The sequence below is a fragment of the Scardinius erythrophthalmus genome (genome assembly GCF_964197995.2).
Source record: "Scardinius erythrophthalmus genome assembly, chromosome: 18".
Classification (NCBI taxonomy): domain Eukaryota; kingdom Metazoa; phylum Chordata; class Actinopteri; order Cypriniformes; family Leuciscidae; genus Scardinius; species Scardinius erythrophthalmus.
The window spans coordinates 9,860,621-9,888,589 of NC_138238.1; the positions used below are offsets into that span (position 1 = coordinate 9,860,621).

At 37.6% G+C, this 27,969-nt stretch overlaps 2 protein-coding genes across 10 annotated transcripts; one reads left to right on the forward strand and one right to left on the reverse strand.

Annotated features, from left to right (window-relative positions):
- Positions 1 to 1,976: 1,976 nt before the first annotated feature.
- On the reverse strand, positions 1,977 to 16,528 carry ccdc57 (coiled-coil domain containing 57). Of its 4 annotated transcripts, none has more exons than XM_081392940.1 (20): positions 16,460 to 16,528; positions 15,240 to 15,698; positions 15,023 to 15,131; positions 14,180 to 14,281; positions 12,907 to 13,064; positions 12,754 to 12,828; positions 12,306 to 12,506; positions 11,708 to 11,866; positions 11,138 to 11,300; positions 10,750 to 10,872; positions 9,338 to 9,515; positions 8,869 to 9,060; positions 8,572 to 8,672; positions 8,102 to 8,302; positions 7,915 to 7,971; positions 6,290 to 6,512; positions 5,592 to 5,734; positions 5,193 to 5,321; positions 4,464 to 4,641; positions 1,977 to 2,310 (listed from the first exon to the last, which is right to left on the reverse strand). In XM_081392940.1, the coding sequence occupies exons 2-20, from the start codon at positions 15,635 to 15,637 to the stop codon at positions 2,120 to 2,122; spliced, it is 3,081 nt and encodes a 1,026-aa protein (XP_081249066.1). In that variant the 5' UTR covers positions 15,638 to 15,698; positions 16,460 to 16,528; the 3' UTR covers positions 1,977 to 2,119. The 4 variants fall into 4 exon arrangements, with proteins under 4 accessions (XP_081249066.1, XP_081249067.1, XP_081249065.1 ...); XM_081392941.1 differs by lacking the exon at positions 16,460 to 16,528 and adding an exon at positions 16,095 to 16,393 and having other exon boundaries at positions 6,422 to 6,512; XM_081392939.1 differs by lacking the exon at positions 16,460 to 16,528 and adding an exon at positions 16,095 to 16,393.
- Positions 16,529 to 17,539: 1,011 nt separating this feature from the next.
- slc16a3b (solute carrier family 16 member 3b) lies at positions 17,540 to 27,332 on the forward strand. Of its 6 annotated transcripts, none has more exons than XM_081392955.1 (5): positions 17,540 to 17,858; positions 23,463 to 23,711; positions 24,226 to 24,369; positions 24,460 to 25,230; positions 25,867 to 27,332. In XM_081392955.1, exons 2-5 carry the CDS (start codon positions 23,489 to 23,491, stop codon positions 26,241 to 26,243), a joined length of 1,515 nt encoding a protein of 504 aa, XP_081249081.1. In that variant the 5' UTR covers positions 17,540 to 17,858; positions 23,463 to 23,488; the 3' UTR covers positions 26,244 to 27,332. The 6 variants fall into 6 exon arrangements, with proteins under 6 accessions (XP_081249081.1, XP_081249085.1, XP_081249083.1 ...); XM_081392959.1 differs by lacking the exon at positions 17,540 to 17,858 and adding an exon at positions 17,912 to 18,463; XM_081392957.1 differs by lacking the exon at positions 17,540 to 17,858 and adding an exon at positions 19,342 to 21,744.
- Positions 27,333 to 27,969: the final 637 nt, after the last annotated feature.

Below are 27,969 nucleotides of genomic sequence, written 5' to 3' on the forward strand. Positions count from 1 at the left end.
TAAACATCTCGTTTCCTACAAGTAGTTTTCAAATATTTCTTTAAAGTCATGAATCGAAGTTTTCTAATGTTTCTTAATAAATTAGTGAATTATTCATGAAATACTTTTCTTAAAGTGTCTGTTTTGTTTCTACACTGACTACATTGACTTTGATTTGATGGACAAAAAGTTTTCAAGATGAATTAATATTTCAAGTAACTTTTTTTCTTTGAGAGATAATAAAACATGCCAATCTACTTATTATGTCAACATTTTTAAAGAATTTCAACCCTTCTACACTGTCTGAACATATTACCTCATACAGTATGTTCATACTAGAAGAGTATTCAAGCTTTTTTTATTTTTATTTTTTTTTTTTTTGCACGAGGAGTCATTTTGCTGCTACATTTATTTTTTTATGCCTAAGGATTCATCTTAAAGGGATAGTTCACCCAAAAATGAAAATGCTGTCCTCATTTACTCTCCCTCATGTTGTTCCAAACCTGTATGACTTTCTTTCTTCTGCTGAACACAAAAGAAGATATTTTAAAGAAAGTCGGTAACCAAACGACTGATGGACCCCATTGACTTCCATAGTAGGAAACAAAAAAAATACTATGGAAGTCAATGGGGACCAGCAACTGTTTAATTACCAACCTTCTTTAAAATATCTTCTTTTGTGTTCAGCAGAAGAAAGAAAGTCATACAGGTTTGGAACAACTTGAGGGTGAGTAAATGAGGACAGCATTTTCATTTTTGGGTGAACTATCCCTTTAAATAGAGCAGTTGTATTCAAATATGCACACTATAATTAATTCTGGGGAAACAAATCTGCGTACATTGTTTATGTTAATGCCTAATATATCTTAACTTTTGGTGAGATGCAGAGGTAACGACATGATGGCAGCGTTGTCTAATGGTGGCGCTGTTGAGCTTTTGAGACACGTGAGAGACACGGGGCATAACATTTTGACGGTTGCCAGTGAAAAGAAATTCACCAATCAGTGAGCGAAGGTGTGTAGAACGAGCCAATCAGAATGAATGCAAGGGTGTTGCTAGGAGATAGGGTGATGTCAGGACAATACGATGGGAGGAGTGGAATCCTACACCTGCTGCGGATGTGATGTCATTATGAGGGACTGGACAGCACAGGGGCTACTGAAAGTTAACAAAAAGACACATTACACTGAATGTGAAGTGTCATTTGTCCTATCTGACAACATAATTGTTCTAAAGGGGGGATTATAAATCTGTATCTCTCACTCTCACAGAGCCAGATGTTCAGATTTAAATGTTTATTGATAAGGTAAAACTACATTATTGGTATAATCAGACAGGGTTCCTACTCATTTTCCATTTCAAAATTCCATACCAAATTTCACCAAAGCTTATTTTCAGCTTTCTATTTGGTATATAGTTCAGTAATCTGTAAATATTTTTATTTTTCCATTGGTTTTCTCAAATTGATAACGTGCTTTCATGATGAGAAGAAACCTAAAAAATGCATAACCTTCATATATTCACCTCTGACACATCAGTTTGATACTATAAATGTGGTTTGATGTTGCAAGATCACCAAACAGCAAAGTGCAGTCTGATTTAGATGATCGTTTGCTCCTTTATTTGTTGCTGGTTTGAGTGACATTTGAGTAATTATTCTTTTAGTGACAGTTTTGTGTAATGAAAATATGCGTCTTGAATTCATTCAGTCGTGTTTGACAATCAAACTTCTGTCATAAAAACTCTGCTTGTATGATAAAGTTTTCAGAAATTCGCAATTTTATATTTTAGAAAGCTGAATAGGAAATGTAAACATTTTTCCAAATTCTGTTTTCTTTTTACCATACTTATCAAGACCTGGAAATGACTCGATTCAAATTCCATACTTTTCCAAGCTGTGCAGGAACCCTGACCAGACCACATATTCCTGGGATTGGATTTTTTTAAATCCGTGTTGGTGTTTCTGCTCATTATAAAAAGACTTGCATGAATATTGGTCAAATTATGCAATAATTTATTAGAACATTTACAAATGTAAAAAAAAAATAAAAAAAAATAAGCATGCATGATGCAAAGTGAACAAATAAAAATACAGCACTTCAAATAGGATAATCCTTCAAACAGGGTCGCCCTTTTTTTTTCAGTCTTTGTTGTTGTAATTTCGAATCTTGCCCTGCTTTCCAGCAGGACGTGTCTTTTTAGCAGGTACAAATGTTGTACGACTTTGTTTCTTCTTTTCCTGGAGAGAAGCTTTAGTACCCTCCACGCTGACCAGTGGAGTAGGAGGCTGAGTAATATCTGGGCGTCCTCCATTTGCCGTAGACACTATACCTGAGAGCACAATACGATAAGAGTTTAAATCTTTCATTTAAAAATGTAAATCCCTGTAGAATAGTGGCTGAAATTCAGTACTGCTTATAAAAAAGTTACTGGTTTGATCCCTGTAGCCATGAAACATCACTATTGTGATGATATATCAAAACATCACTAACTATCACTATAGCTGTTTGTTCCATCCAAAGTTGTGAATTTAACTTATGCGTAAAACTGGAATATCTCATGAAACATTTGTGACTAAATGCCACCCCATGCGTTCAAGAGAACAAAATTGTCACTTCCTCGGAAATTAGTGCAAAATATCCGTAATAAAAATTAAATTTGCTGAAATCGGGGATGCCACTATGACTCTTTTTTTTCGTACATTATAAATGATTTGCGCCTCAGAGCGCGCAGACGAAACACAACAAACACGCATGTTCTTGCATTTAAATACCTGGTGTTTGGGAACGCAATCGTTTAAGACAGTTCTGGGAGGTCATTTTACCCAACCCTTCTGATGACAGACTTTGGCTCAGTCATTTCAGAATGACCAATGGTTAGTCGTTATCCAATCACATCCTCTGTTGTGGCAGTCACATACAGGTTTTGTTGCGCTTCAAGGGATTTTAAATTTAAATTTTGTTGCGCTTCAAAATGGGTTTCCATCGTGGTTTATGCATGTTTTCTTATTGAAAAACAACAACAAGTGCATTCGTTTATTAAAAGCACATTTTTTAGAATGTATGTGCATAACCAAAAATGTACACAAAAATAGGTGGATGGAAACATGGCTAATGGCAATTTATCTGGATCTATGAAATTATTAAAAAATATATGTATAATGAAATATGAATACAATTTTTATATGATAAACATCTTTTCCATTTCTTTTCTGAATTAAGTCATTTTGAAATTTTTGGTGATACTTAAAGAAAAAAAACTGTGGTGTTAGATAATTAAAAGGTTAAACTTCTTACAATATTTGACCTTTTTAAGAAAAAGCATATTTTGAAAACACTTTTTGTACATTTTACTTGATTAAACCACATTAAATATTTAGAGCATGTAAATCAAGATTGTTGAATTGTTGATGTGACACCAAGGTGAATACAAAGATACATTCCTAAAACCATGGTACATTGTACGTGGTTTAAATTAAAATTTTCCTTTATCTTCTCAGATATCTTTATTAGTCACTGACCCAAAAAGTGGTAAATGGCACTTGTATTCAGATGTTAGCATCTGTATCTTTCTGACAGAGCAAAATTAAAACCCTTCACTTGTGCGTGTGACTGATGCTGAAATGCTAAGTAAATACCATTTGATATTTGGACTAAATGATGTACTATGAAGCAACGCTGAAACTAAACCTGGCCTGGGCTGATGGCCTATTACAGAGTACATTAGTTTCTATGCCAAGGTTTTCAAATGATGCAAATGTTGGCCCAAGGTACATAGAGGTGAATGTCATGTCTTGTATATTTTTATTCAAAGCAACTGACCTTTGTATTCAAATTATTGAATACATTTTGCAAATCTAAATGGCTTCATCAGCTGTCTGATGAAACTGATGTAACATCATGATGTGATGCTGCCTTCAAGAGCCATCATTTAAAGAAAGTTAGTGCAAGACGAAATGTCCAAAGAGAACTAAAGATATTAGATAATATGCCTGTATAGGCCATTCTCATTCAAAATTAATTCTCACTTATTCATGACAAGGCATTATTTCATGCCAGTAAATGACAATGTCTATAAAAGAGACAAGTGTAAACCTGATCTGACTGATAAAAATAATCAAATGGCTCAATGGTCTTATCAGCATTATCTCCATAGATTTGGCAACTTTCATTTGGCCTTAAATCCAATCATGTCATCATTCCCCAAATTCACAAAAGCAATTCTGATCCTTTTCCTTGACAAATCAAGAGATAAAATTTCAGACACAGAGAAACGTGTGCAGTTATCTATTCACACATTCAACATTGCTAAACAGTCACTAAGTGAGATAAAGTTAGTTAAAGGAAGTTGCTTAATCATGTTTTAGCTCACAGACTAGTATATAAACGTCCTATGAAGTACAAAATAGCACGCACTATACAACAGTTATAAGTTTGAATATAAATGGTCTGACGATTGAAGTCATTTATTACTTTTCTGCTCACCTTTGTCCTCACTGTCACTTGGAGAAAACAGAGAGGAACTCAAACCTCGATCCAACATTTTCCACACATCCTTTAGGGAATCATCGGTGCCCGTAGATGACAGCAGAATCTGGGATGACCCGGGCAGTCGTACCAGAGCTTCAGGTTGTGGCGGAGTGTTTTCTTTACTACCCACAGACTTGAGGAAGGAACAGGCAACAAGAATTAAAACATTGAAACAACAACAATAGATATAATACCTTTCAAAGGTTTAGGGTTGGTAAGATTTTTTCAAGTTTAATGATCACCAAAGCAGCATTAATTTGATACAAAATGCAGTAAAAACAGTAATATAGTGGAACACTATTAGAATTTAAAGTAACTATTTTCTATTATAATATATTTTAAAATGTAAAGCTGAATTTTCAGCATCATTACTCCAGTCTTCAGTGTCACACGATCCTTAAGAAATCATTATAATGCTGATTTGCTGCTAAAGAAGTACTTCTTGTTATTATCAATATTGAAAACCGTTTTGATGCTTAATATTTTGGAGGAAACTGATAAAAAAAAATCAGGATTCTTTGATGTATAGAAGTTATTTGAAATAGAAACATTATAAATCTCACTTTTGATCAATTTCATGCATCCTCACTGAATACAATTCTTTTTTCTTTTTTTTTAAATGCACAGACACTAAACTTTTGAATATGTGTTAAATATATTTATGGGGTGGTGAAGTCATAGTACCTGGACTCTGACTGGTGGCTCCCATGGGTTGGTGGTTCTGTGTTTATCTGAGCTCTCACCCTCAGAGAATTGAGGACGGACAATAATCGCCGTTTTCTTACTCTGATCTCTCTGCGCATACTGTAGCTCCTAGAGTAAGATTGAAAACAAATATAATTCAATTTCATTCTTGTGTTATCATAATCAACCATGCGTCTTCATGCATCTGACAATGGAGTGATCGCTGACCTTTGCCATGCTCCAGTGGCCTTGACTTAGAATAGCATTGCATAAAAGCAGTGTCTAAATCTTCAGCTCAGTACATTTGCACAGGCCAAACTGATTAATATGATGAAATATATTCTCTGTATCAATACAGTGAACATGCTTTGACTAAAGTCCCTCTCCTTCCTAAGTCACCTGAGTGGTTAGCTGGTACTGTAGCTGTTCCAGGGTAGATAAGCGGCTCTTTGGCTGCACCCCATGCTCGGTTTGAGAGGAGTCTTTTTCCAAGCTGTGCTCTGGATCGTTTGGTTTGAGAATGATCTTTGAGTGTCGTGAAACTGAGAAAAAAGAAAAGAATTTCTATAACAACACGGGAAGGCTTTAAAGGGCACATTTTGAATAATTTTTTTTACATTTTACATAAAGGTGATCGTTTGCATCCCTGATGTCCATTTAGGCAATTTTAATACCTTAAATATAAAGTATGGACATATTAAAATGGGGACGTAGGAAGTAAACATTTTTAAATGTGTTGTTGATATTCAGTGGTGATTTGCCAGTAAATGACTCTCAAAAAGTTGTATAACATAAACTGTTTTGAAGCAAGGCAAAACACACAAAGCATGGAGAATTTCCGGAACAAGCATTGGGCTCTATTGAGAATCAAAAGGCTTCTTTAATCCCTTGGTACAAACATGGATCAACCCATTGTGATGGGGCACCAGCATAACAATGAGAGGTGAATTATAGGAATTAACCCCATGTGCCCTTTTACAAAATAACAGAAGAGGGTTCTTTATATTGCTCTTGAGCCAGAGATAATTCCTTACATAATTCACTCTGGAAGAGAATACTACTGAAATCAAATAGTACACTTCAAAACCAATACCAACCCTCCAGTCCTGCTTCAATCAGCTGAGCCCGGAGCCTGTTGCCCATTTCAATGAGTTGCCGTTTGTCCTGACTGAGGCCGGAGATCAAGCGTGCAGCCTGTTTGAGCTTTGACTGAAGCAGAGCAACATCACCTATGGCGCCCCCTCTGGCTGAACTCTGCATCAACAGAAGCTGCTGTCGCAGGGACAAGTTCTCCTCCTGAAGCTGCTTTACCATCTCACTCTTAAATACCAGACAGACATTGTTGTTTAGGTAACCATAGAGAATACTTCTGATAAGAGACAATTCATGTCAGTAATATATACACTGACAATACTGTTTGGACAGTAGTCCTAACTACAGATACAACCGGTTGGCAACGGATTCTGCTTAAATGCAGAGCCCCACACGTCACACGTGGACAAACACACATATATGTACTGAAGGGGGTGGATTGGAATCCACTGCTGCTTCAATCTATATGTAATGAGTGATTATAATCAAGGTATTAATCAATATTTTTCCTTCTAAATATAAAATGAGTTGAATGACTTCTCTGGAGATTTTACTTTGTTATAGAAGTTACCAGTGTGATTACTGAAATATTATTTTCATGTATTCTTTAATGTCTGTATTTGATATCTGAATGCAGTAACAGTGCTTGCTTATTTAGCCCGGCTTCCAGAAATGAAATAGGGACTTGTTTTGTGTTTTAGAAAGGTCTTCAACGTGTTAAAACATATAGGGGTCACTGAATCCAATAGATTAAGATTAACTGTAGCTCTCCTTGAGAGAAAGAATGCATTATCTTGATGTTTTGACAGGACTCTCCTGTTTATAGTTAGAGCCTGGCCAAATCCAGCCTGGGAAAAGCTGTGTGTCGGTGTGTGTGTTAGTCTTCTTGGTTACAGGTTAAGGAACCACTGGCATTATTGGAGATTGACTGAGTTGTTGTTCTGGACATGCTGGCACCAAAATGGTGCTCTGCGACCAGGAAGGTCATGACATGCCTAACTTCAGGGTCCGAGAGTCAGCTGCCTAATCGACGGAGATATGCTTCAGTCTACCTGTATATGTTTGAAAAATGACTATGTTTATCTATTTCTTAGCCAATCAGAAACTGCAACCTGAAGCAAGGACGTAGCTTAAACCTTGGTGTAGGGTGTAACTGCTTTGATCTTTGTAACTGTAAGCGGGGCGGCCTACAAACTTCCGTGTGAGTCTTGAAGCTGACTTCTGCTGATGAAACTGCAAACTATCTTCAGTAAAATTCTTCTTCAATTTATTATAATTCTGACTCCGGGTCTTCTTTCAAACATCTGGTCCTTGGGTCCTAAACTGTTACCCCCTAACAGTACATATATATATTTTATATATATATATATATATATATATATACATATATATTAATATATATATATATATATATATATATATATATATGGGGCTCCATTGTTTTATCAACCCGGGCATGATTTATTTATTTTGCACCACAAGCAAACAAAACAAATTTCTTCATTCTTGAAGATTATTTCTTAAAAAGTAGGAGGACAAATTTAAACAGTGATTGTAATATAAAGCCTTTTTATGGTGCATATTATATTATTAAACATACAGTATATCATGGTGCACGGAAGTGCTGTACCTGATTAAGGACAATGGTCTCTCTTCTGCTTGCAAGGTCAACCTTCAGTGCTGACACCTGGTAACAAATATATTGTAGTTTAATAAAGATAAATTGTAATTAGGAAAATATATTAATCATTTTGTTTCTTTAAGGCAGAAAATATCATGTCTTTACTTAAGTATTATTCTATATACTTAAAACTTGCCTGGTTTCCAAGGGCAACAGACTCCAGGTTGTGGAGCAAACTGCCTTTTTGGTACTCTTCTGCTTCCCGTCTCACTTCATTAACCTCCAGTTCAGTAGCTTCCACTCTTTGCTTAAGCCTCACTTCTTGAGCTGCTGCTGCCCTCTTGTGATTGGCCAGCTCTAGACGTAAGCTCTCATTCTCCATGTGTTTTGAGTGACACTGAAGGAAAGAGAAATATAATCATATATACAGTACAGTATATATTCAAAATAGCCAACTCTGCCTGTGATTGATCATGAAATGCCATTGAAGAACACACAAAACGCAACTAGAGGTGGCGCATCACGTATACTGACACTAAATTTAAGCACTGAATTAACTGGTAAGTGTGTTATCTGTTAAAAGTGTTTCCATCTAAACAAAAATTACATAATAGTATGGTCTGTTAATTATTGGATGCTTGGGGTAAGTTGGGCTAAAATAATTACCTGCTGGGTAAGCTGTTCCACAGCAGACTCCAAATGAGCCAGTCTCACTTCCTGTTTCTTTAGAGCAGCGGCACTGGCTACTTTCTCCACTCGTAGCCCACCTACAAAAAAACAAAAACAAAACACTCTTCTTTAAAACACTGTGCAGTGCTCCTACCAAGATCTCACTCCATCTTTACCTCTTGTGCTCCAACTTTTTAAAATCAAATCAATTTTTTTAAATCAAAAATCCCCAAACCACAGTATTACATTACAGATCATGTTTGATGAAGGTGTGAGCTCATATTTTTAAATTACCTATGGTCTCATTAAGTGATCTAATATGGTTTTGAAGGTATGCATTGTCAGGGGAAACAGGGTATGCAAGGGAAGGATTGCTGGCAGTATTGACTGTCTTGGAAGACTCCTCCAGCCGCTCCTCAAGAACACGACATTTGGCCTTAAGCTCCTGAATCTCTTTCTCCAAAGCCTGACTGTAGTCTGTAGTCCCTGAAACAGACAAATCACTGTCATTCCACAGGCTGGAGGTTAAATGTCCTAACAATAATGTGAATTATACAATTTAAGCACTACTTGCAATATCCATGGCAGGAGGATAATGTGATTTCCATTGCAAGTACATTAACTTAAGTGATTTATGCTTGGTTTTACAAACTTGAATCAAAAATAATTTTCTGTTACATTTAACATTTAATTAAAAAATGTCATAAAGTAAAATATTCTTAAGTGTCTTTTATTTCCTTATTGCTGTGATGACCGCTTGTACCTGCAGAGCTGACCTCTGGATTTGTGGCCTGGTTATGACTCTGAGCTATAGGCATCTGCTTGCTCAAGTTCTCCATCTCTTTCCTCATTTCAGTCACCACTGCTCTAAGACTGCTGTTCTGCTGCTGGAGTCTCCTGATCTCTTCTGATGGGAAACTGCTGCTGTCTACTGCAGATGCCTGTTGGAAAAGTTCACATTGTTTTATGTTATGTAAGACAGAGAGAAACAGTCGTGAAACAATCAGATGATGGTATAATAAGCCAATTAGCTACCACTAGGTGGAGGCAAGATATTGTGCCTGCTGACACACTTTTAAAGATCTGAATTTTCAATCAGTCAAAAAGTTATTACAGGACTGAACTCACTCCACAAACATAGTAACATGTGTGCTAAAAAACATGTATTATTTTACAGTCAGGCTATGGTCGCCAGAAAAAAAAGGCCAGCTGGCAATTTCAAGTGCTGATACATAAGACTAGTTATGCTATGCGGAATGTATGGATACGTGGTGCTATGCGATATAACCTTTCCTTTCATAATGACCAGGGAGACTGTGAACTTTCAAAGAAACATTGTGTAAGTGGCCAAGCATCTTCTGCTGACATGCTATTTAAAGTCTCTTAAATGTTTCTTGATAAATGACCTATCAAACAGCTGACAGGGCAGATATGAACAACCACAGAACTCTTTATTCTCATCTACATATGACATGCCACTTCAGAATAGCTGTAATAGAAATGCACCAGTAAATCTTTAGTTTAGGGTCCAGCTGTCACTATTAACTATTTGCTTAGTGGCATGCATATTACTAGGATATTGGCTGTTTATTAGAACTTATAAAGCACATAGTAATGCCTTATTCTGCACACAATATTCTGCATCCCTTAACCAACCCAATACCTAAACTTAACAACTACCTTACTAACTAGTAATAAGCAGGATTTAGGAGTTTATTGAGGCAAAAGTTGTAATTAATAGTTAGTTAATAGTGAGAATTGGACCCTAATCTAAAGTGTGACCATTGCACCAAGTAGATACCCTCTATAGCTCTATTTATTTAATTAATGGAAGGGAAGGTATTAGATTAAAAAAATGCTGTAGACGTTGAAAATACCTGCTGTTTTATTTAAATAGTAATTTAAGATATCTTTTCTAAGCAACTAGACAAAAACAACCCTCCTGAGGCAACTCAGGGTCAGATGACTTGCTTCATATGCTGTGTGACCCCCTACTCTTCAGACACTTTGGCATGAAACCCAGAGAATTGTTGGATAGGATACCCACCAGATCTTCAGCTGTCATCATACCAAGTTTTTTTTTTTTCCAAAGCTAAAGCAGATTCTAAATGGTACCTTTGGCGTATTAAATATCAGTCTAATTGATGTAACAGAGAAAATTGTGTGTGGTCTAACCTGAATTCCAGTTAGTGCTGGTTTGGTTCCAAGCAGTGCCTGATCTCTCTCTACAGTGACACTTTTCAGCAGTGCCAACATATCCTGCAACTCCCGTTCCTTCTCTCTCAACTCAGCATTTCTCTTAGGGCAGATACACAAACATAATACATTACTTCCTTATACAGAATAACCTTCTAACCAAGATCAAGTCCAGAAAGCTTGTTGGAGACACTAACTGATAAGAAAATAGAGGTCATTACACTGGTATATATTTACTATATCTTGCTAGACCTGAACTACAGATTACATAAAAACTTTATTCATGAAATTATTTTATTTTGAATTTTTTAAAGAATATTTTACTTTACTATTATATTTTATGCAATCCGACTGTGCATCAGCTCACCTGGTCCCTGGCCTGAGTAAGGCTTTGGATGAGCTCCTCGCTCCTCAAGTAGTGCTCAGAACGCACCTCCTCACAGCGCCGCTCCCAGTCCAACTCCAGCTGAACTCTCTTCTGCTCCAGTGCCTGCTCCCTCTGCAGACCACTAGACACCTGCTGCTTATACCTGACAGAAATACATTTGCCTTTTTTAAGTAATTTGTTTCATTTATTGGTATCGGCTGATATTGGATATTTAATTGTGCATGTTCATTTCCACTATTTTTACATTTAGATGTGTACATTATAATATTATATTAGTGTACATTATAATTGTGATGCACACATTTTATTTGAAAGATATAACAAAAAAAAATGACTGATTTTTTTGTGTGTGTTTTTTTTAGACAAAATAGTAAAGATTTTTAATATCTGACATTTATTGGTCATCAGCCATTACATAAACAATATTTTATCGGCTAAAACTTTATTATTGGTGCATCCCTACTCACAATTTTATTTCTCACCGTATAATGGAGTTTAATTTAAATGTTGTGTAAAAGGTATACAATTATTCATCTTGTGACCCCTCACCTCTCTATATCCTCTTTACACCGCTCCAGCTCTGCTCTCACTTTGGCCTCTCTCTCCCCTGCAGAAAGCAGCTCTGTATCTGTGGCAACCTTTTCTTTGGAGACCTGAGTGATGTAAGTATCCCAGCCAGATCGAGTTGTTTCCAGCTGCACTCTGAGCCTTTGTTTTCAAATAAGAGTTTCAAAGTTGGATCTGGTTACAACTTTGATACCAAACACAGGTTAAGGCTCTCGATTGAATATTGTCAAACAGCAGCCATGTTGTCTGTCTTAACCTGTGAATCTCAAATATGTCATTTATGAACATTAAATTATAAGCACAGAAAAATGAGTTGCATTTGTTACCTTGAGGCCTTGAATTTTAAACATGTTATATAATACTTGTGCTCAGGAAGCCATTCTCAGAGACACCCACACATTTCCTCTCAATGTTTTACACTAATTTAGTCATCAGCAGGAACCACGGCTAATGTGCTAAAATACATAATCTCATAATGTGATTTTATGAGATAAAATGCACTCCAAACCACAGCTTGACAAGTAAAAATGAACCACAGAACATTTCTATAAATAGTCATTTTGATATGTCTGTGTCTTACTCTTGTATCTGCTGGTCTCTGTGGTGGAGGTCATCCGTTTGGCTCTTTTCTTTCCTTGCCTGCTCCAGAATCATCCTGTCCAGTTGGGCCTGCAGTTCTGAGATTTTACCCCTATCCTCTTGAAGCTCCCTGGCGTGCGCCTTTCTCATGAGACCCAGAGCATCTTCTTTCTCCCGAGATCTCCGTTCCAGCTCAGCATGCCTGCATATATCAAATTTCAAAACATCAGAGCATGACATGCTGGCCTACCTAGATTAATCTGAGCTATAAATATTAATCTACCAAGCAAAATATCATAACCTCAACTGTTTTTTTTTGTGTGTGTGTTTTTTATTTGTCATTAGGATCTAAAAACACTTGTCACTTGCTTTTACTGTGTGTTTAACTATTGGATTTGACAGGGGATATTTTCTGATAGGGTATATCAAATTCAAGATGTAGTACTTACTTCCTGTTGTAGGCTTCTTGCTCTTTTTTATAATTGCTCTCCATTTGTTTTAGTTTGACCTCAAGCTCTTTTATCCTGTAAAACAGTAATCATGATCTTATTACGTTCAAAAATCGCAATAGAAAACTTTTTCGAATGCATGTGTCAGTTTACCTGGAGTCTTTCATTGCAGTGGTGTTCTTTAGATCCCAGTCTCTGTGTTGAATCTCTTTTTGAGCCAGCTGGTAAAGGTCTTCAGAGGCCTGCAGGGCCTCTGTGGCCTGGCTGTGAGCTTTGGCATGGACCTCCAACTCTTTGCTCAATAGCTTTTCCTGTACAATTAATATTATAATTAAACTCATTTGGTTATGAGTTTGATCCATTCAAAAGATCACTAAGACTAAGATATACTTCTTTCAACTATATAAGACTAAGATATACTAAGCCTATATTGCAATGGTGTCTAAACCTGCTCCTGGAGGGCCAACATCCTGCAGAGTTTAGCTCAAACCAGCTCCAACACCCTTGCCTGGAAGTTTTTAGGGAGTCTGAAGAGCTTGAGTGTCTCATTCAGCCCCCTAGCACGTGAATCACTCAGTATATCATGCACACGAATTCAGACACTGGTAAGGACAGTAAGGAAAATATTGAGCATCGATGCTCCCTGGTTTTCACACTGCATTGTGGGACTTTTCAGGGAGTAAACGTTTCAGTGCAGCCCTTAAAAAGGTTGACTCACTGATCATTGACTTAATTACTGAACTAGGGATCTGATTGAGAAGGCAGATTGGAGAAAGGCTTTAAAAAAAAAGCTGAAACCTGGCTGTGGGAATGTGCTCCCATTCAGATACAACAGGGGTGTCCTATCCTGCTCCTGGAGGGCCACTGTCCTGCAGAGTTCAGCTCCAACCCCAATTAAACACTTCTGAACCAGCTAATCAAGGTCTTACTAGGCATACTAGAAACTTACAGGCAGTGTGCTAAAGCAAGTTGGAACTAAACTCTAAAGGACAGTGGCCGTCCAGGACAGAGTTTGGACATTCCTGAGATACGAGTAGGAGTTTGCCCGCTGACATTTGGTGAATGGGGTCTAGGTCACTTCGGGATTCCAATTCATCATTCATGTGGACGTTTCAATTTACCCACATACTTTTGGCCATGTAGTGTCTAAAGCAGTGGTTCTCAACCAGGGGTACACTCAGAGACCCTTAGCAAACTTCCAGGGGGCCTAGATGTGTCTCTAAAATAAATGAAATTTAGTTATATTAACAAACTTAACTGAAATGCTAAAAAGCACTAAAAATAAAATGCCATATTTTTATTTATTATTACAACAGAAGTACAAAAGGTACAATTTTAGAGTCAAAAAGGTTGACAACCACTGGTCTAAACAGCCCAGACCTCTAACATATAGTTTATAAGAGGTTTGATGGGATGTGGGTCTTACTTTGAGCTCATGAGAGAGAACCACACTGTTCATTTCGTCCAGCTTCAGATGGAACTCATGCTCCCGCTTTCTCATTTCACTGTCAAAATCTGCCATCATTTCCTGTTGTGGATTGAATATAAATTACACTTTTAGCCAGTATTGCAGTCATAAAGAGTTTTATGAAACGCTTATTTGACTGAGCTTAAACAACACTCAAATGTCAAATGTCAAGCAAACAACACTGAACAATGACCTATTTTGGAACTGACCTACAGCACTACATGCACTACATGCACTACAGCATAAATAGCTTTGGTTCACCAACACTATCTGTGATCCTTCACGGCCTTATCATTTTACTTCACAGAGTGAGGTGAGGATTGCTTTAGTGATTATTTGACAAAGCTCAGCGACTAAGAACTCCTGCCAGCTGGAATCCTTTTATGTCAATGGGTTTACTTTAAATAACATACAATGTCCTGGCATTAATACACTTTGTGAATTGATTTTTAGACCAGAAACTGCACCATAACTCTAAATATGCAAGATGTTCCAGCTTTAGATTTTGTAACTTACATTTAGGCATGGGCCAGAACCCACAATAGATGTCTAGTCAATTAGTGAGGTCAATGTTTTGTTTTGTTTCTTTCTGTGGCAGTGGTTTTAGCATGTTACACTTAGTCATGTGTAGACAGACGTGTTTGGCCATTACACTGCATCTTGCACTGTTTGTCTTTTTTCATTAGTGCTGTGCAGTGTCAAGCAAAATATAGTTCATTTTTTTTAACACAACAAATGTACAAACAGGAATGGGTGTCACCAGTAAGATTGTGTCAACCATCTTGCGGGTGACAGCCATACCTGTTTCTGCAGTGCCAGGTCCCCATCAGATTCTCTAATTCGCCGCTGGAGATCCCGTCTCAATGTTTCATTCTCCTCCCTGAGTTTTTGAATCTCGCTCTCCATGATGCTAAAAAGCAAAAACAAATGTCATCAAGATTACACAAAAAAACAAACATCAATTAAGAAATCAATGCGGATAACCATACATGGATGAGCCTAAGAAACAAGGTCATACTTCTGGACTTTTTCCAATTTGACTCTATGCTCGACTCCCCTCTTCTGATATTGCACTTCTATGTCCTCCTTCAACCTCCGCTGCTCCTCCAGGGCATCCTGCAGTTTTGCAATCTCAATCCTCAGCTCACTGACCTCTTCTCGCCTGACACTGTCCTCCGTCTGAGCGCGGGCTGCCAAGGCATCATAACGCTCCAGCTCTTTGTCCCTCTCCTCCAACACACATAGATTATACTTGAAGTCATCACGCAAGCGGAGGAAACGCTCTCTCTGGGTGGACAGCTCTGATGTGGCTTCATTTAGAGCAGTCTCCAGTTGTCGGATGCGCAAAGTTTGAAGTACTTTCCATTCTCTTTCTTTACAAGCCAGCTGGGCCTCCAGGTCCACAGCTTCCTGCATTGTTATGAAGCAGATGTTAAACAACAGGGCACTGCAAGATTTGGCATCCTGTTAAGCAAATCTGTAGACACAAGAAGTAATTACAAAGTGCTCATCAAAAGGATATTTTGAAATAAACATGCTAAATGAAACCTCACACATCATATTATCGTGTGTGTGTGTGTGTGTGTGTGTGTGTGTGTGTGTGTGTTTGTGTGTGTGTGTGTGTCAATAAATCTCTAGCAGTCAGTAATTAGAGTTATTTCTTTTGTGATCTGAAAAGAATGAAACAACTAACGTAAAATGTGTTCACGTGCAGCTACAAGAATAACAAATTCCAATAGTGGAAACAATGAACTGTCAGTTTTTAGCAGACAGCTCATATGAAAACAAAACAACAAGCAGAACACACGTTATTTTAAACAATTTCAACAGAATTAGAACTATTCCACTCAATTAAAATAGTTATTTAGTTTACCTTCACGTGTATTTTCTCCGGTTAGCTTGCATAGTACAGCGAATATTCTTCTATTTCATGTTTTTGTCATAAATAAAGGTGACCGGAACTGCGTGAAAGTTAAAATACACAAATAATCTAGAATGAAGCTGCTGAATGTGTCTTAAATACTTTGTACTGAACGTTTAGGTCAGCTTAGCTAACCAGCTAAGCAATAGCATAGCATAACTCGGCGCCATCACAACCATGAGAGAGAGTTTCCATAGAAACAAAACGCTTCCTCTCTAACATCCGCGTACTGGCTTGAACCGGGTTGAACTGGGTGAATGTCATTTTTACAACTGCGCGTCATTTGCCTACTTTGAAAGGCGGAAATGATGACTTACTTCTGAGTATGCTGACGCTATTTCTGGAATTACTGTAATTTCCCACCATAAAAGCACCACGCTTATCGTAAAGTTATAAAATGTTTCTGAGACTATATTTAATAAGAAGTCATGATTCATTTTTAGTTAGGCTACTTTGTTATTTGGTATCAAAATACAATGTTATTAGTGTATATAAAGTTAACGTTACTGACAATAGTACAAAACGTTTTACCCTTCAAATGACACGCCATTTATGCTTATGTATGTAGAAACCTTCCTGCCAGAATAGCTTGACAAGTTCAGGCAGTTTTGCATTGGTTAGTATTTTTCCAAACCTGTCTGACGCAACTTTTCCTGAGGCTTACAAAAGCTGTACAAAAGCAACTGACTCGAAAGGAAATAAGACACCTGGTTCACGTGATTTCTACCTGCCTGCTGTCACGTTCTTTGTATCTGCTATAGTGTATAACTGATGCCTTTTCTCTAATTTGTTTTTAAGAATGTAGCATAACATAAGTGATTATTTAGTTTTATTGAGATGGATGCTACAACTTCCAAAGGAAAACAAATGCTCCTCCTCTCTATTTTTGATAATAGCCAGATCTGCCTGTATGTTTTAAACTCAGTTAATCTTCAATGCTCTCTACAGAGAACCAACATGTGTCTATGAGCATAATATTACTGTAAACATTGTAACTAAAGAAGTGTTTTGAGTTGGTGATGGCAGTTAATTAAAAGGAAGTGTCATAATCGCCCTGTGTTGTAACTCTTCAGTTTTACTGCGTCACGGTGAATGTGCCATTATGTATATGCCAGGCTTTTTATTCACAAAAACAAATTTCTCAAGACTTTGCCAGTGTCATCGCTGATATTTCCCTTATTGTAAAATCTCGTAAACTCAGGGCCCCCCCTCCCCCTCCCCCTCCCCTCCCCTCCCCTCCCCTCCCCCCTCCTCCTTTCCTTTCCTTTTCATTGTATGTTAATGTAGCTATTCAAAGCAGGGATGTTTCCTTTCTTGAATTATTAAAAAAAAAAAACGTGTGAGGGGAAAACTGCAAAATAGGCTAATATTTTTTTGTTCAGCAGCACCCAGCTATCATAATAATGAGAAACACAGTCGATGCTTCATCTATGAAGGTTAGGTACGTAAATCCCCTTTAAATCCCCTGTGCACATGGTTTGAATAGGGATGAGAGGGAGAAGGAGAGCAGTGGGGAAACGCACGTAGGGCACTCACACAGCCTCACCATTGGCTGCACGTCAGACAGCGTGACTCGAGTGATTCACTTGTGACAGGCACTACAGTCAGATGAGCAGATCTCATTCAATAGCTTCTTCTAAAGATGCGTGCCGTGCGAACGTGAGATCCTGGTGCCAGAGGGGCATCGTCAGAGAATAACCACAGAGTATCGTTAAGGTATGTATATGAGGACTGACGACTTAAAATATGTCAACATTGTGTCCTGTGATACTGATTGGGTGATTTTGCGCGTGCGTCGGGCAGTGGGGGATGCTGAATGCCGGTGGGCTGCTATGGAGATAGACTGATGAGAAGTAACAGGTTAACATAAAGAATACTCTTGTATCTATTTGTCGTTGAAAATATAGGGTACGCCGTGTTATAGAATATAATTTCTAATAACATTCCTAAGATGTCGTAAATAATCCACATACCGATACAATTGTCATATGTGATCTTCTGATATGAGTGTAATGCAGTGTAATCTTCGAGTAGTTGTGGTTGCAATGGTGCTACAAATGGTTTAAGAGAGAATTTTTATATAGGATGGTATACCTGTGGCTTTACTTTATGCCCTGTGCCGGCGGTGCCAGCGCTTATTGGTGGTGGAGGAGAGAGAGATAGCATAACGTTATAGAAGTCACGTTTAGCACGTAGACCAGAGCTGTGGCGCATCAGATGCTCTTCATACAAAAATGTAAACACAGAATCGCCTATTAGTTAATATAATTATTCAGTGTTCGAATTGTACACGGACACCCTGGAGAGACGATTTTATAAAGGTACGTATTTCGGAATTTGTTTTGAACGGTTAGCTAACCTCTAAAACTCCAAATTATTGTATTTTTGTATGTACTTAAATCTATAACGAACTGCCAAATAATGACTGTATCTATCTGTGTCCCATCCTGAAATAAGCCAAAGTATACTCGAGCAGCCTATTGTTGCCATGGTTACCACCTCAAGCAATCGATATTTTTAAGGAAAAAATAAATTATGTTACTATTAAAAGCTATTATATATCATTTGAGCGGGATTCAAACCTTAATTTCTTTATATGGCACATCTCATTTCAGGTCTTGGGGCATCTACAACTAAGTTTATGATGTAATTTTAATAACCATGAATTACCTATAGGTGGAGGTAGGAGGAGGAAGGACCTGGAAGGTCATAGATGGGTGTGTCTAAATTAGATCCATAGTTCAGTAGTCAGGGGCTGCATTTAATTCCAATTTTTTATGACCTAACTTAATAATAATTTGTTACATTTATATAATGCTACATAAAAGTGGGGAATCTCCTCAACCACCACCAATTTGCAGCATCTAGATGATGCGACGGCAGCCATATTGCGCCAGAACAAAGGGAGAAAACCAGGGAGCATCAATGCTCACTATGCTCCCTTACACTATGAAATTACATCACATTTCTGAAACACGAAACATAAAACGTACAAGCCAATTCAATAAATATAATGACACAGAATAGAAGCTTTGAAGACAAACCGTTTTTTATTACACACAACGCTAGACAGGTAGTGAACACATCTAGTAAAAATTTATAATTAATATTCAGCTTAAACGCTGATATGTAACAGAACAATGCGTTTACACACCATAACACATAATATCAAAAAGATATGTGTTTAGTGAGCCAGGGTCCTTACTAGTGCCTGTATTTGTGTACACGTCACGTCACGATGAAGGCATACGTAATATAGACCTTCCTTAATTAGCTTCTCAGAATACCTAACCATATCACTATATCCATAATCATTCATAAATATAAAACTGAAATCATCCTCTTAATTAGGAGTGGTGCCACACATAGACCTCGATATACAGAAATCAAAATAATCAGTAGTCTTCATGTCATTTCATTGTGACTGACAGATTAGAATCAGCCTGTTTCACTAATTAGTTTGGACATGACAAGAAGAGTCCATAATTAGCAAAGTGCCAGCTGTGCCCTGCTTCAAACAATTCAAAAGACTTTCTAAAATGCATCCTAGCCCTACAAAATTCCTCCTAACCAAATATAATTTAAATCCCAACTACACATTCTGTATACAATTCTATGTAAAATGAGAATAGACAACACAAGTTACTCTTAACTGCGATTCTGGTCATTGCAATCAGTATCACATGGGGAAATGTCAGGGTCTTAATTTAGGTTGGATATCATGGCTCTGGTTGGGTACAGAGGTTTTCCCCTCTCAGTCCCCACCTCCAGCCAGCCCCCTAGGTTATGTAGGCTAGATATGTGGGAGCTTAAGATCAGAGGGAGAGAATCAGTTTTCAGGGGCCTTAGGTGAGGTAGGTTGCACATACAGTACATTGGTTGCATGTCTTACTTTTACCTAATGTAGCTCTTCTACATCATAGCTCTTGATCAACTAATTTCCACTGTGTAACGTGTTGCGCAGCCCTTTTTCTTTTCTTTTTTCTTAATGCATTTAAAAGCACTTCTACTTACATTGATAAGATGCCTTAGGTTGTTTAATGGTGTTTATGTTTGAGCTGTTTATGCTTTTCTCTTGGTTAATTATGCGTATAAAGTATATTTTACAATACCATATATAGTTGATTTTGGCATTTCGATCACTAGTTTCAGAGTTTACATATTGATTTCAATGCTGTACCAACAGAGGAACAGGTTTCCTCTTTTAAATGAGTATTATTGAGCATGCATTAATCAGTCACTTTTAGTTTAGTGCAGGGGTTTGGACCATATTCAATGTTGTGGATACAGTAGCTTGAGTTGGGATGCAGATGTACACTTATTTTCATTAAAACAAACTAATAACTGTAATTAATTTATTTAGAACTCCACTCTTATTAAAATTAATTGGTCTTCTGGTATCACGCATTTAGATTATGACAACCACAGGTAACCACACTACCATGGTAAAAAGTAATTATGGTATCTAGAATTACTTTATGCTGTTTAGTCTATAAACAAACTATAACAAATGTCTGTAATTTGGCCTATATTTCATTACTCCTGTAATACATGAGGCTAATAATATAATAATTCGATATAAATTGCCTACATTGCCTACTACAGTAAATCCATGGTAAATGTTGGTGATTTTATGGATTTAAAAGTCTTCTGACTGGATTTTTGTCGCACAATTTCTCATGTTTTCTGCGTCATTGTTGTTGAGAATGTCAAGCACTGTTTCATCTGCCTTTAAACTAGTTTAAATCACCAAGACATTTGCGATTTGTATCTGAGACCTCTGTTGCAAACTCGAACTCTTATCACTGTTTAGCGAGTAGCCTAAAAGCATGCGATTTTGGCCGGCTGAGACTAATTTTGCAAATCCTAAACGAATCCTCTGATCCTAGGCTAAAATCTGAATTTTCTGGTCGTTAGAAACTTAGAAACCGTTGCGATCAAATTTGACATCAGACGAAATTCTGCCAGTGTCCGAAGATTTAACTACAGTCCTGCAGTGTGACTTAAACGACGACAGTCAAATTGTCTTCGTTTTTCAAGACAGATTGATTAGCCTATGTAAAACTCAAGTTTTCTTGCGTGCCTCCGTTTTAACGCGTCTTGACTCTTGACTGTCTGTCGTAGGCTTACAGCCTGACATCAATGACAACTGCGATCTTAGTGTGACATAGCTTACAGCGAGGATCATGTTCGTACAGTCTGACAAGCAACAATCGTAAAGGACTATTATAAATCGCACAGTGTGCACCCGGCCTAAGCGCATTTGTTCTAAGCTCGCGCTGCGCTGTCTTTTGGGCTGATGTAATGATCCGTGCGTCGCGATTCAAATGAGTAGCGCTGTTGTTCCGCTTTTTGTGCCTTTTTAATTTTTTCTCATATAGGCCTACAACAGAAATGGAAGCACTCATCAGTTATCAATTGTTGTCACTCACGGTTCACTGCTACACGTGGCCAAAAATCTAGTGCTGTCACCTTGTGTTGACATTGTAAAACTGCACGATTGGCGGGCCACAATTTAATAGCTCCTCCGGCTGGACTTTGGACACCCCTGGTTTAAAGAGTCAATGGGAGCAGTCGTGCCCTTTAGCAAGGTCAAGAAAAGGTGGCGTACCATTCTGTCATTGCTTTTTATAGACGAATGTGCTAAATTCCACATTGCATCGTCATATATATGTATGTGTGTGTGTGTGTGTGTATATGTATATACAGTACCAGTCAAAAGTTTGGAAACATTACTATTTTTAATGTTTTTGAAAGAAGTCTCTTATGGTCATCAAGCCTGCAGTTAAAAAAAAAAACGTAATATTATGAAATATTATTACAATTTAAAATAATGGTTCTCTTTTTTTAATATATTTTAAAATGTAATTTTATTTTTGTGATGCAAAGCTGAATTTTCATCAGCAAGTACTCCAGTCTTTGGTGTCTTATGATCCTTCAGAAATCATTCTAATATGATGATTTGATACTCAGTTATTATCAATGATGGAAACAGTTGTGCTGTTTAATGTTTTTTTTTTTTTGGAATACTTTTTTCAGGATTCATTGAGTACAACCTTAACAGCATTTATTCATAAAAACAGCATTTATTCAAAATAAAGACATTTCTAACAATATAAATCGTTACCATCACCTTTTATCAATTTAACGCATCCTTGTTGAATTAAAGTACTAATTTCTTAAAAAAAAAGTTATTGTTCCCAAACTTTTGAACGGTAGTGTATATTGTTACAAAATATTTCTATTCTAAATAAATACAGTTCTCTTTAACTTTTTATTCATCAAATAATCCTGAAAAAAGTATCTCCGGTTATAAAAAAAATATTAAGCAGCACAACTGTTTCCAACATTGATCATAAATCAGCATATTAGAATGATTTCTGAAGGATCATAAGACACCAAAGACTGGAGTACTTGCTGATGAAAATTCAGCTTTGCATCACAAAAATAAATTACATTTTAAAGTATATTAAAGAGAACCATTATTTTAAATTGTAATAATATTTCATATTATTACTTTTTTTTTTTTAACTGCAGGCTTGATGAGCGTAAGAGACTTCTTTCAAAAACATTAAAAATAGTAATGTTTCCAAACTTTTGACTGGTACTGTATGTGTGTGTAGGATATCTATTTGTTCAAATCAAGTTGCCATTTTATTTTATACATGGCTTATGTCTAGAAATGAGACAAACAAGATCACAAATAAGATAACGGAATTTGGTTAACCGTCAACAGCTGCTTGGCAGCTCTTGCTGTTGAGAGACATTTGAAAGGGCACACATTGCATAGTAGGTTAGAGAAGTGTTTGCCAATTCTGATCCTGGAGCACCCCCAACATTACACATTTTGAACTTCACTTAGGACAACACCCATAATTCAACTCATCGGGTGTAAAATAAGGTAGGCTACACACAGAAAAAATGTGTAGTGTTGGTGGTGGTCCAGGGATCAGGATTGAGAAACTCTGTTATAAGCATCATATTTTACTCTCTGATCTAAAATAAGATAAAAATCCTTGTGATGCTGTTTTTTTTTTTTTTTTAAGATACTGGTGAGCATTACATTTAAAACGTTGTACCCAGAATTACGAAAGCAACTCTTGGCAAGAACATGAATGAGGAAGGGTGTGAATCCAGTGTGCCAGACTAACTGAACAGATCTTGCTGTACAGGAATATTCAGTGACTGAGGCATGATTTTGGTGGTTGAGCATTAATGATCCATGAGCATAGTTAATTTATGTTTAAAGTCATGTTGTGACCAATCAGATGAAATATTTTACTGTAAAATTAAGCAACATCCATGCACTTTTTGTTGCAGCTGAGACCTGAGGTGTACTGATCATCATGGGTGGAGCGGTTGTTGACACTGGAAACACCGGGGTCAAGGCACCTGATGGAGGATGGGGTTGGGCTGTCCTCTTCGGCTGCTTCGTCATTACTGGTTTCTCCTACGCATTTCCCAAAGCGGTCAGCGTCTTCTTCAAAGAGCTTATCCGGGAGTTTGGCGTGGGCTACAGTGACTGCGCTTGGATCTCCTCCATTCTTCTTGCAATGCTTTATGGCTCAGGTAGGGATGTCCACAGATTGAGAATATTACATGGCTCTAGTAGAGGGGTTTTCAAAACTGGGTAGTCTGTGGAACATTTTGTAAGGGGAAATGCAGTTTGTAAACACTTATTTTTTTTCTTTACTTCACTGAATTTTATATTGCTGTAACAGTAACTGTGTGTATACGTATATACACTTGTATTTTTTTGGAAAGAAAAATTAAATTAGTATAATGTAAATTAAATTTTAGTATTTTCTGTTATTTTTTCCCTCAAATAATAAAAATGGGGTTTTATACATAATAAAATTCATAGGTGCCTTTTATAGTTTAAGAAGAGGGTACTTCGCAGGGGATCCTCATATTTGTGAGTCATTGGTTTAAAAAAGTATGAAAACTCTTCACTTTTAGTAAAGAGTCGCAAAATCAGCTTGTACATCTAGAAGAGTTATGTGCGATGCTAAGTGTTCCTGGTCTTTTTTATATTTAATTTTTTTATATATCCTGGATGCTAACGGTGGTTTGCTTGTTGCAGGGCCTCTATGCAGCATCCTAGTGAACCGTTATGGATGTCGCCCTGTGATGATGGTCGGGGGCCTTTTTGCCTCGTTGGGTATGATCATGGCATCCTTTGCAACCAGCATCATTCACATCTATCTCTGCGTAGGAGTCATAACAGGTGAGCACTGTTTTGTGAAATGACATAATTTCAACATATTAACACTCTTAAATTTGACACATTAACACTCTCAAATTTGCTGTCCTCCAGGTTTGGGTCTTTCTCTGAACTTTCAGCCATCTCTCATCATGCTGAACCGATATTTCAGTGTGAAAAGGCCCTTGGCCAACGGCCTGGCTGCAGCTGGAAGTCCTGTGGCTCTGTGCTGTTTATCTCCTCTTGGTCAGATTCTTCAATACAATTATGGTTGGCGTGGAGGCTTCCTCATACTTGGAGGAATTCTCCTGAACTGCTGTGCATGTGGAGCCCTCATGAGGCCCTTGAAAGCACCAAAGAAAACAAGCGAGGTGGACGAAAAAGAAACGAAACCCAAACCAAAGGCCAAGCTTCTTGACTTCTCCGTCTTTAAAGATTGCGGCTTTGTGATTTACACGGTGGCCGCGGCCATTATGGTGCTTGGTCTTTTTGTGCCTCCTGTGTTTGTGGTAAGCTATGCCAAGGAACTGGGCAATGAGGACACCAAGTCTGCCTTGTTGCTCACCATACTGGGGTTCATTGACATCTTCGCCAGGCCCACGTGCGGCATCATCGCTGGGCTCAAGTGGGTGAGGCCACGATGCGTTTACCTCTTCAGTTTCGCTATGATCTTCAATGGAGTCACTGATCTTGTCGGGTCCATGGCCAAAGACTATGCATCTCTCGTGGTGTTCTGCATCTTCTTCGGTATCTCTTATGGCATGGTTGGAGCCTTACAGTTTGAAGTGTTGATGGCCATTGTGGGAACAGAGAAGTTCTCCAGTGCCATCGGCTTGGTGCTGTTGGTCGAAGCCGTTGCGGTGTTGGTGGGACCACCTGGAGCAGGTCAGTTCTGCAGTTCACTTTCTGTCTTCTGTAGTTTCTGTGCTGTTAAAGAAAAAGGATACAAGTCATAGGATAAGCATTTTAATCAACTAAAATAATGTATTTACAGGAGTACATTTACAACTAGTCTTATTCAGAATCAGAACTGTTTGAATTACTATCTTTTAAATCTCATGCTTTCTTTGATCACTTGCTAAGAACATGCAAATAAAAAGCATGAATTATTTTTTTTGATAATTGGTTACATTTTAAGATGCATGTATGGAAGATAATATTTTGCTGCTTCTGTTTAATTCCAACTTTGAAAGAACTAAAAGAACCGTTAAATAAACTGAACTTTTATGCACTTTTGATAATTGATATATATCGGTTTGCAGATTACCTAGCAAAACTCTACAGATTCTCTATGCCAATGGTAAAAAAAGACCTTTTGTTTAGTGTTGCAAAGACCTATTATTACAATACCATATGGTTCCTCCTTATTAGGATTTAGACAAACAAAGAGCAAATGGATTGTTATAGGTGTCCCAACAATGACAGCTGCTGTTCATAGGTCATGGGCACGTTTGCCCCGATGGCCTGTCATGGCCGCCATATGGGAAGTACATATCATTGTTCTCTTGTTTCATTTTACAGGTCGCCTTCTGGACGCCACAAAGAACTACATGTATGTCTTCCTGCTGGCTGGGTGTGAAGTGGTCCTCTCTGCCCTTGTGCTCTTCATCTGTAACTTGCTCTTCATCAAAATGAAGCCCCAAGAGCCTGACCCTCCAGCCAAGATGGAGATGGCCATTACCGAGACAGAGATGGAAGAGCTCAACAAATCACCAAAGGATGACCAAGACAATGGAGGTGGTGCTAGTGAGAATGGGAAGAAAGCCGCCGAACCGGAAGCAACAACAAAATCTGATGATAAAAAGGTTGTCGAGTTGGACTCGATAGAGTTGGAGAACGCTTCCAAAGCGGTGACTGAACCAAACGGTGTGGTAGTAGAGCCTGAATCCTCTCTGTGAAGATATTAGAACAATAGATAATATGACACAGATTCCCCAGTAGGACTCATGGACGTATGTTTAATGTTGTGGTGTATGCGCTTCGAGTGTGGTTGTGAGGACCGCTTTCAGACCTTGCTCTGCAGTTCAGATATAGCACTTGTATCTGGATTTTTGGTCAAACACTGCCTTGCTTGCTAATAGATGTCAGGATATGTTCTCAAAAGGTTCTTCCGAAAACCGATTAAATTATTTGTAATGTGGCACCAAATTTTTGGTCCGTATAGCCTACACTCCACATCAGAGCAAGGCACCAGCATATTCTGAAGATTACCAGCTTGCTTCTTTGTGGCATTCAGTGTTTGCTAATGTGGATAGTTGGTTTGCACTATCTTTTATCATCTACTGTTACATTTTAAACTGGTCCTGAGAGCGCACTGGATTTTTAAAGGTTGTATTAAAAGTCCTGCATTTAAGACAAATCCAACCAGACGAACCCATAAGCATAACATGCAAATGAGGATCTTGTTTAGTCTATTTAAATTGGGCATGTTCTTGAGGAATGTACAGAATTCAGATGTGCTTATTTTTGTGGAACATTTTCAAAGTATTTACCCGTTGTAGGACAAAACTGTTATATTTTTAAAGTTTTTTTTGTTTTTTTTTTTAATTTTAACTTTCTTGTAAAGATTACAGTATTTATATTTAAGTGTTGCTGTCAGTTGGCAGCTGCACTTTATTTATTTTGTATTTTATTCATCAATGTCTGTTTTTAGACCAACTGCATCAACCAGGAGAGGACCACAGTTTGTACTTGATATGTTGGTTATGTAACATTTATTTTTAGTTCATTCACATTCACTCATGCATTGATTTTTTTTTTCAGTGGGCATTTAAAAAAATCAACAAATAACACATGATTTATGAAAATGGTGACATGGTTAAAGTCCTTCTAAACTTGACCTCGTTTTATCTTTTACCAGCAGTTTGTGAGTAGGGACCCTCTTCTATGTTCAAAGACACTTGAGCTATTTTTGGTTGTGCCTTAAGTCTTGTAGAAGTACAAAATTTGTGAATCAGCATAGAAATAAATACATCCTTTCCTCTTCACTGAATCTTGACTCATTTTTATGGTGTTAAAGTCCAAGTGTGTTTGTAGTGCTTTCAAAAAGAACAATAAAACAATCCAGGATACCATCCTTTTTAATCTTCATTCCAATATTAAGACTAACAATTCTCTGGAAATGAATAATTTGTTACATTTCTAACTGAATTGTTTGAAATTGTGATACCTCTTATAAATGTCTCTTACTAGCTAAGGTTGTGAATTCAAAATGACCACACTGCTTACTCCTACAAGACCGTCACGCATAGTCAGATCAGGGAGTTTGATTGACAGGCGATCTGACTAATCATAATCCGCCAAATCCGCCATTTTCCCCCCAACAAAGCAGTCAGGAGAGTTAGATATAGATTAACGTTGGAGGATTTGAACTTGAAAAACGGTGCGTACTGACGTCTTTCCGCGGTTAAAACAACATTCCCTCTTATGTTCATTCATGTTTATTTGATGCTATAAATTAGAAAGAAGAGATGATCGGTTCACGAGCAGCTTTAACTGAGGCTACAGCGATCCGTCAGACACAAAACGGTATTAATTGTTTAAATTTCTTTAAAAAATGACCAAATTCGATGTATTTTTCACTGCGTGAGAACATTGTGTGGCGTGAGCGCGGCGTGGCTTGTC

Coding starts and splice junctions, on each gene's coding strand:
- ccdc57 (XM_081392940.1), bottom strand. CDS start 15,637: ATGCAGGAAGCTGTGGACCTGGAGGCCCAGCTGGCTTGTAAAGAAAGA. Junction 14,282..15,022: donor ACCTGGCACTGCAGAAACAG/GTATGGCTGTCA, acceptor AATCCACAACAG/GAAATGATGGCAGATTTTGA. Junction 9,061..9,337: donor TCCAGAGGTCAGCTCTGCAG/GTACAAGCGGTC, acceptor TGTCTGTTTCAG/GGACTACAGACTACAGTCAG.
- slc16a3b (XM_081392955.1), top strand. CDS start 23,489: ATGGGTGGAGCGGTTGTTGACACTGGAAACACCGGGGTCAAGGCACCT. Junction 23,712..24,225: donor TGCAATGCTTTATGGCTCAG/GTAGGGATGTCC, acceptor TGCTTGTTGCAG/GGCCTCTATGCAGCATCCTA. Junction 25,231..25,866: donor GGTGGGACCACCTGGAGCAG/GTCAGTTCTGCA, acceptor TTCATTTTACAG/GTCGCCTTCTGGACGCCACA.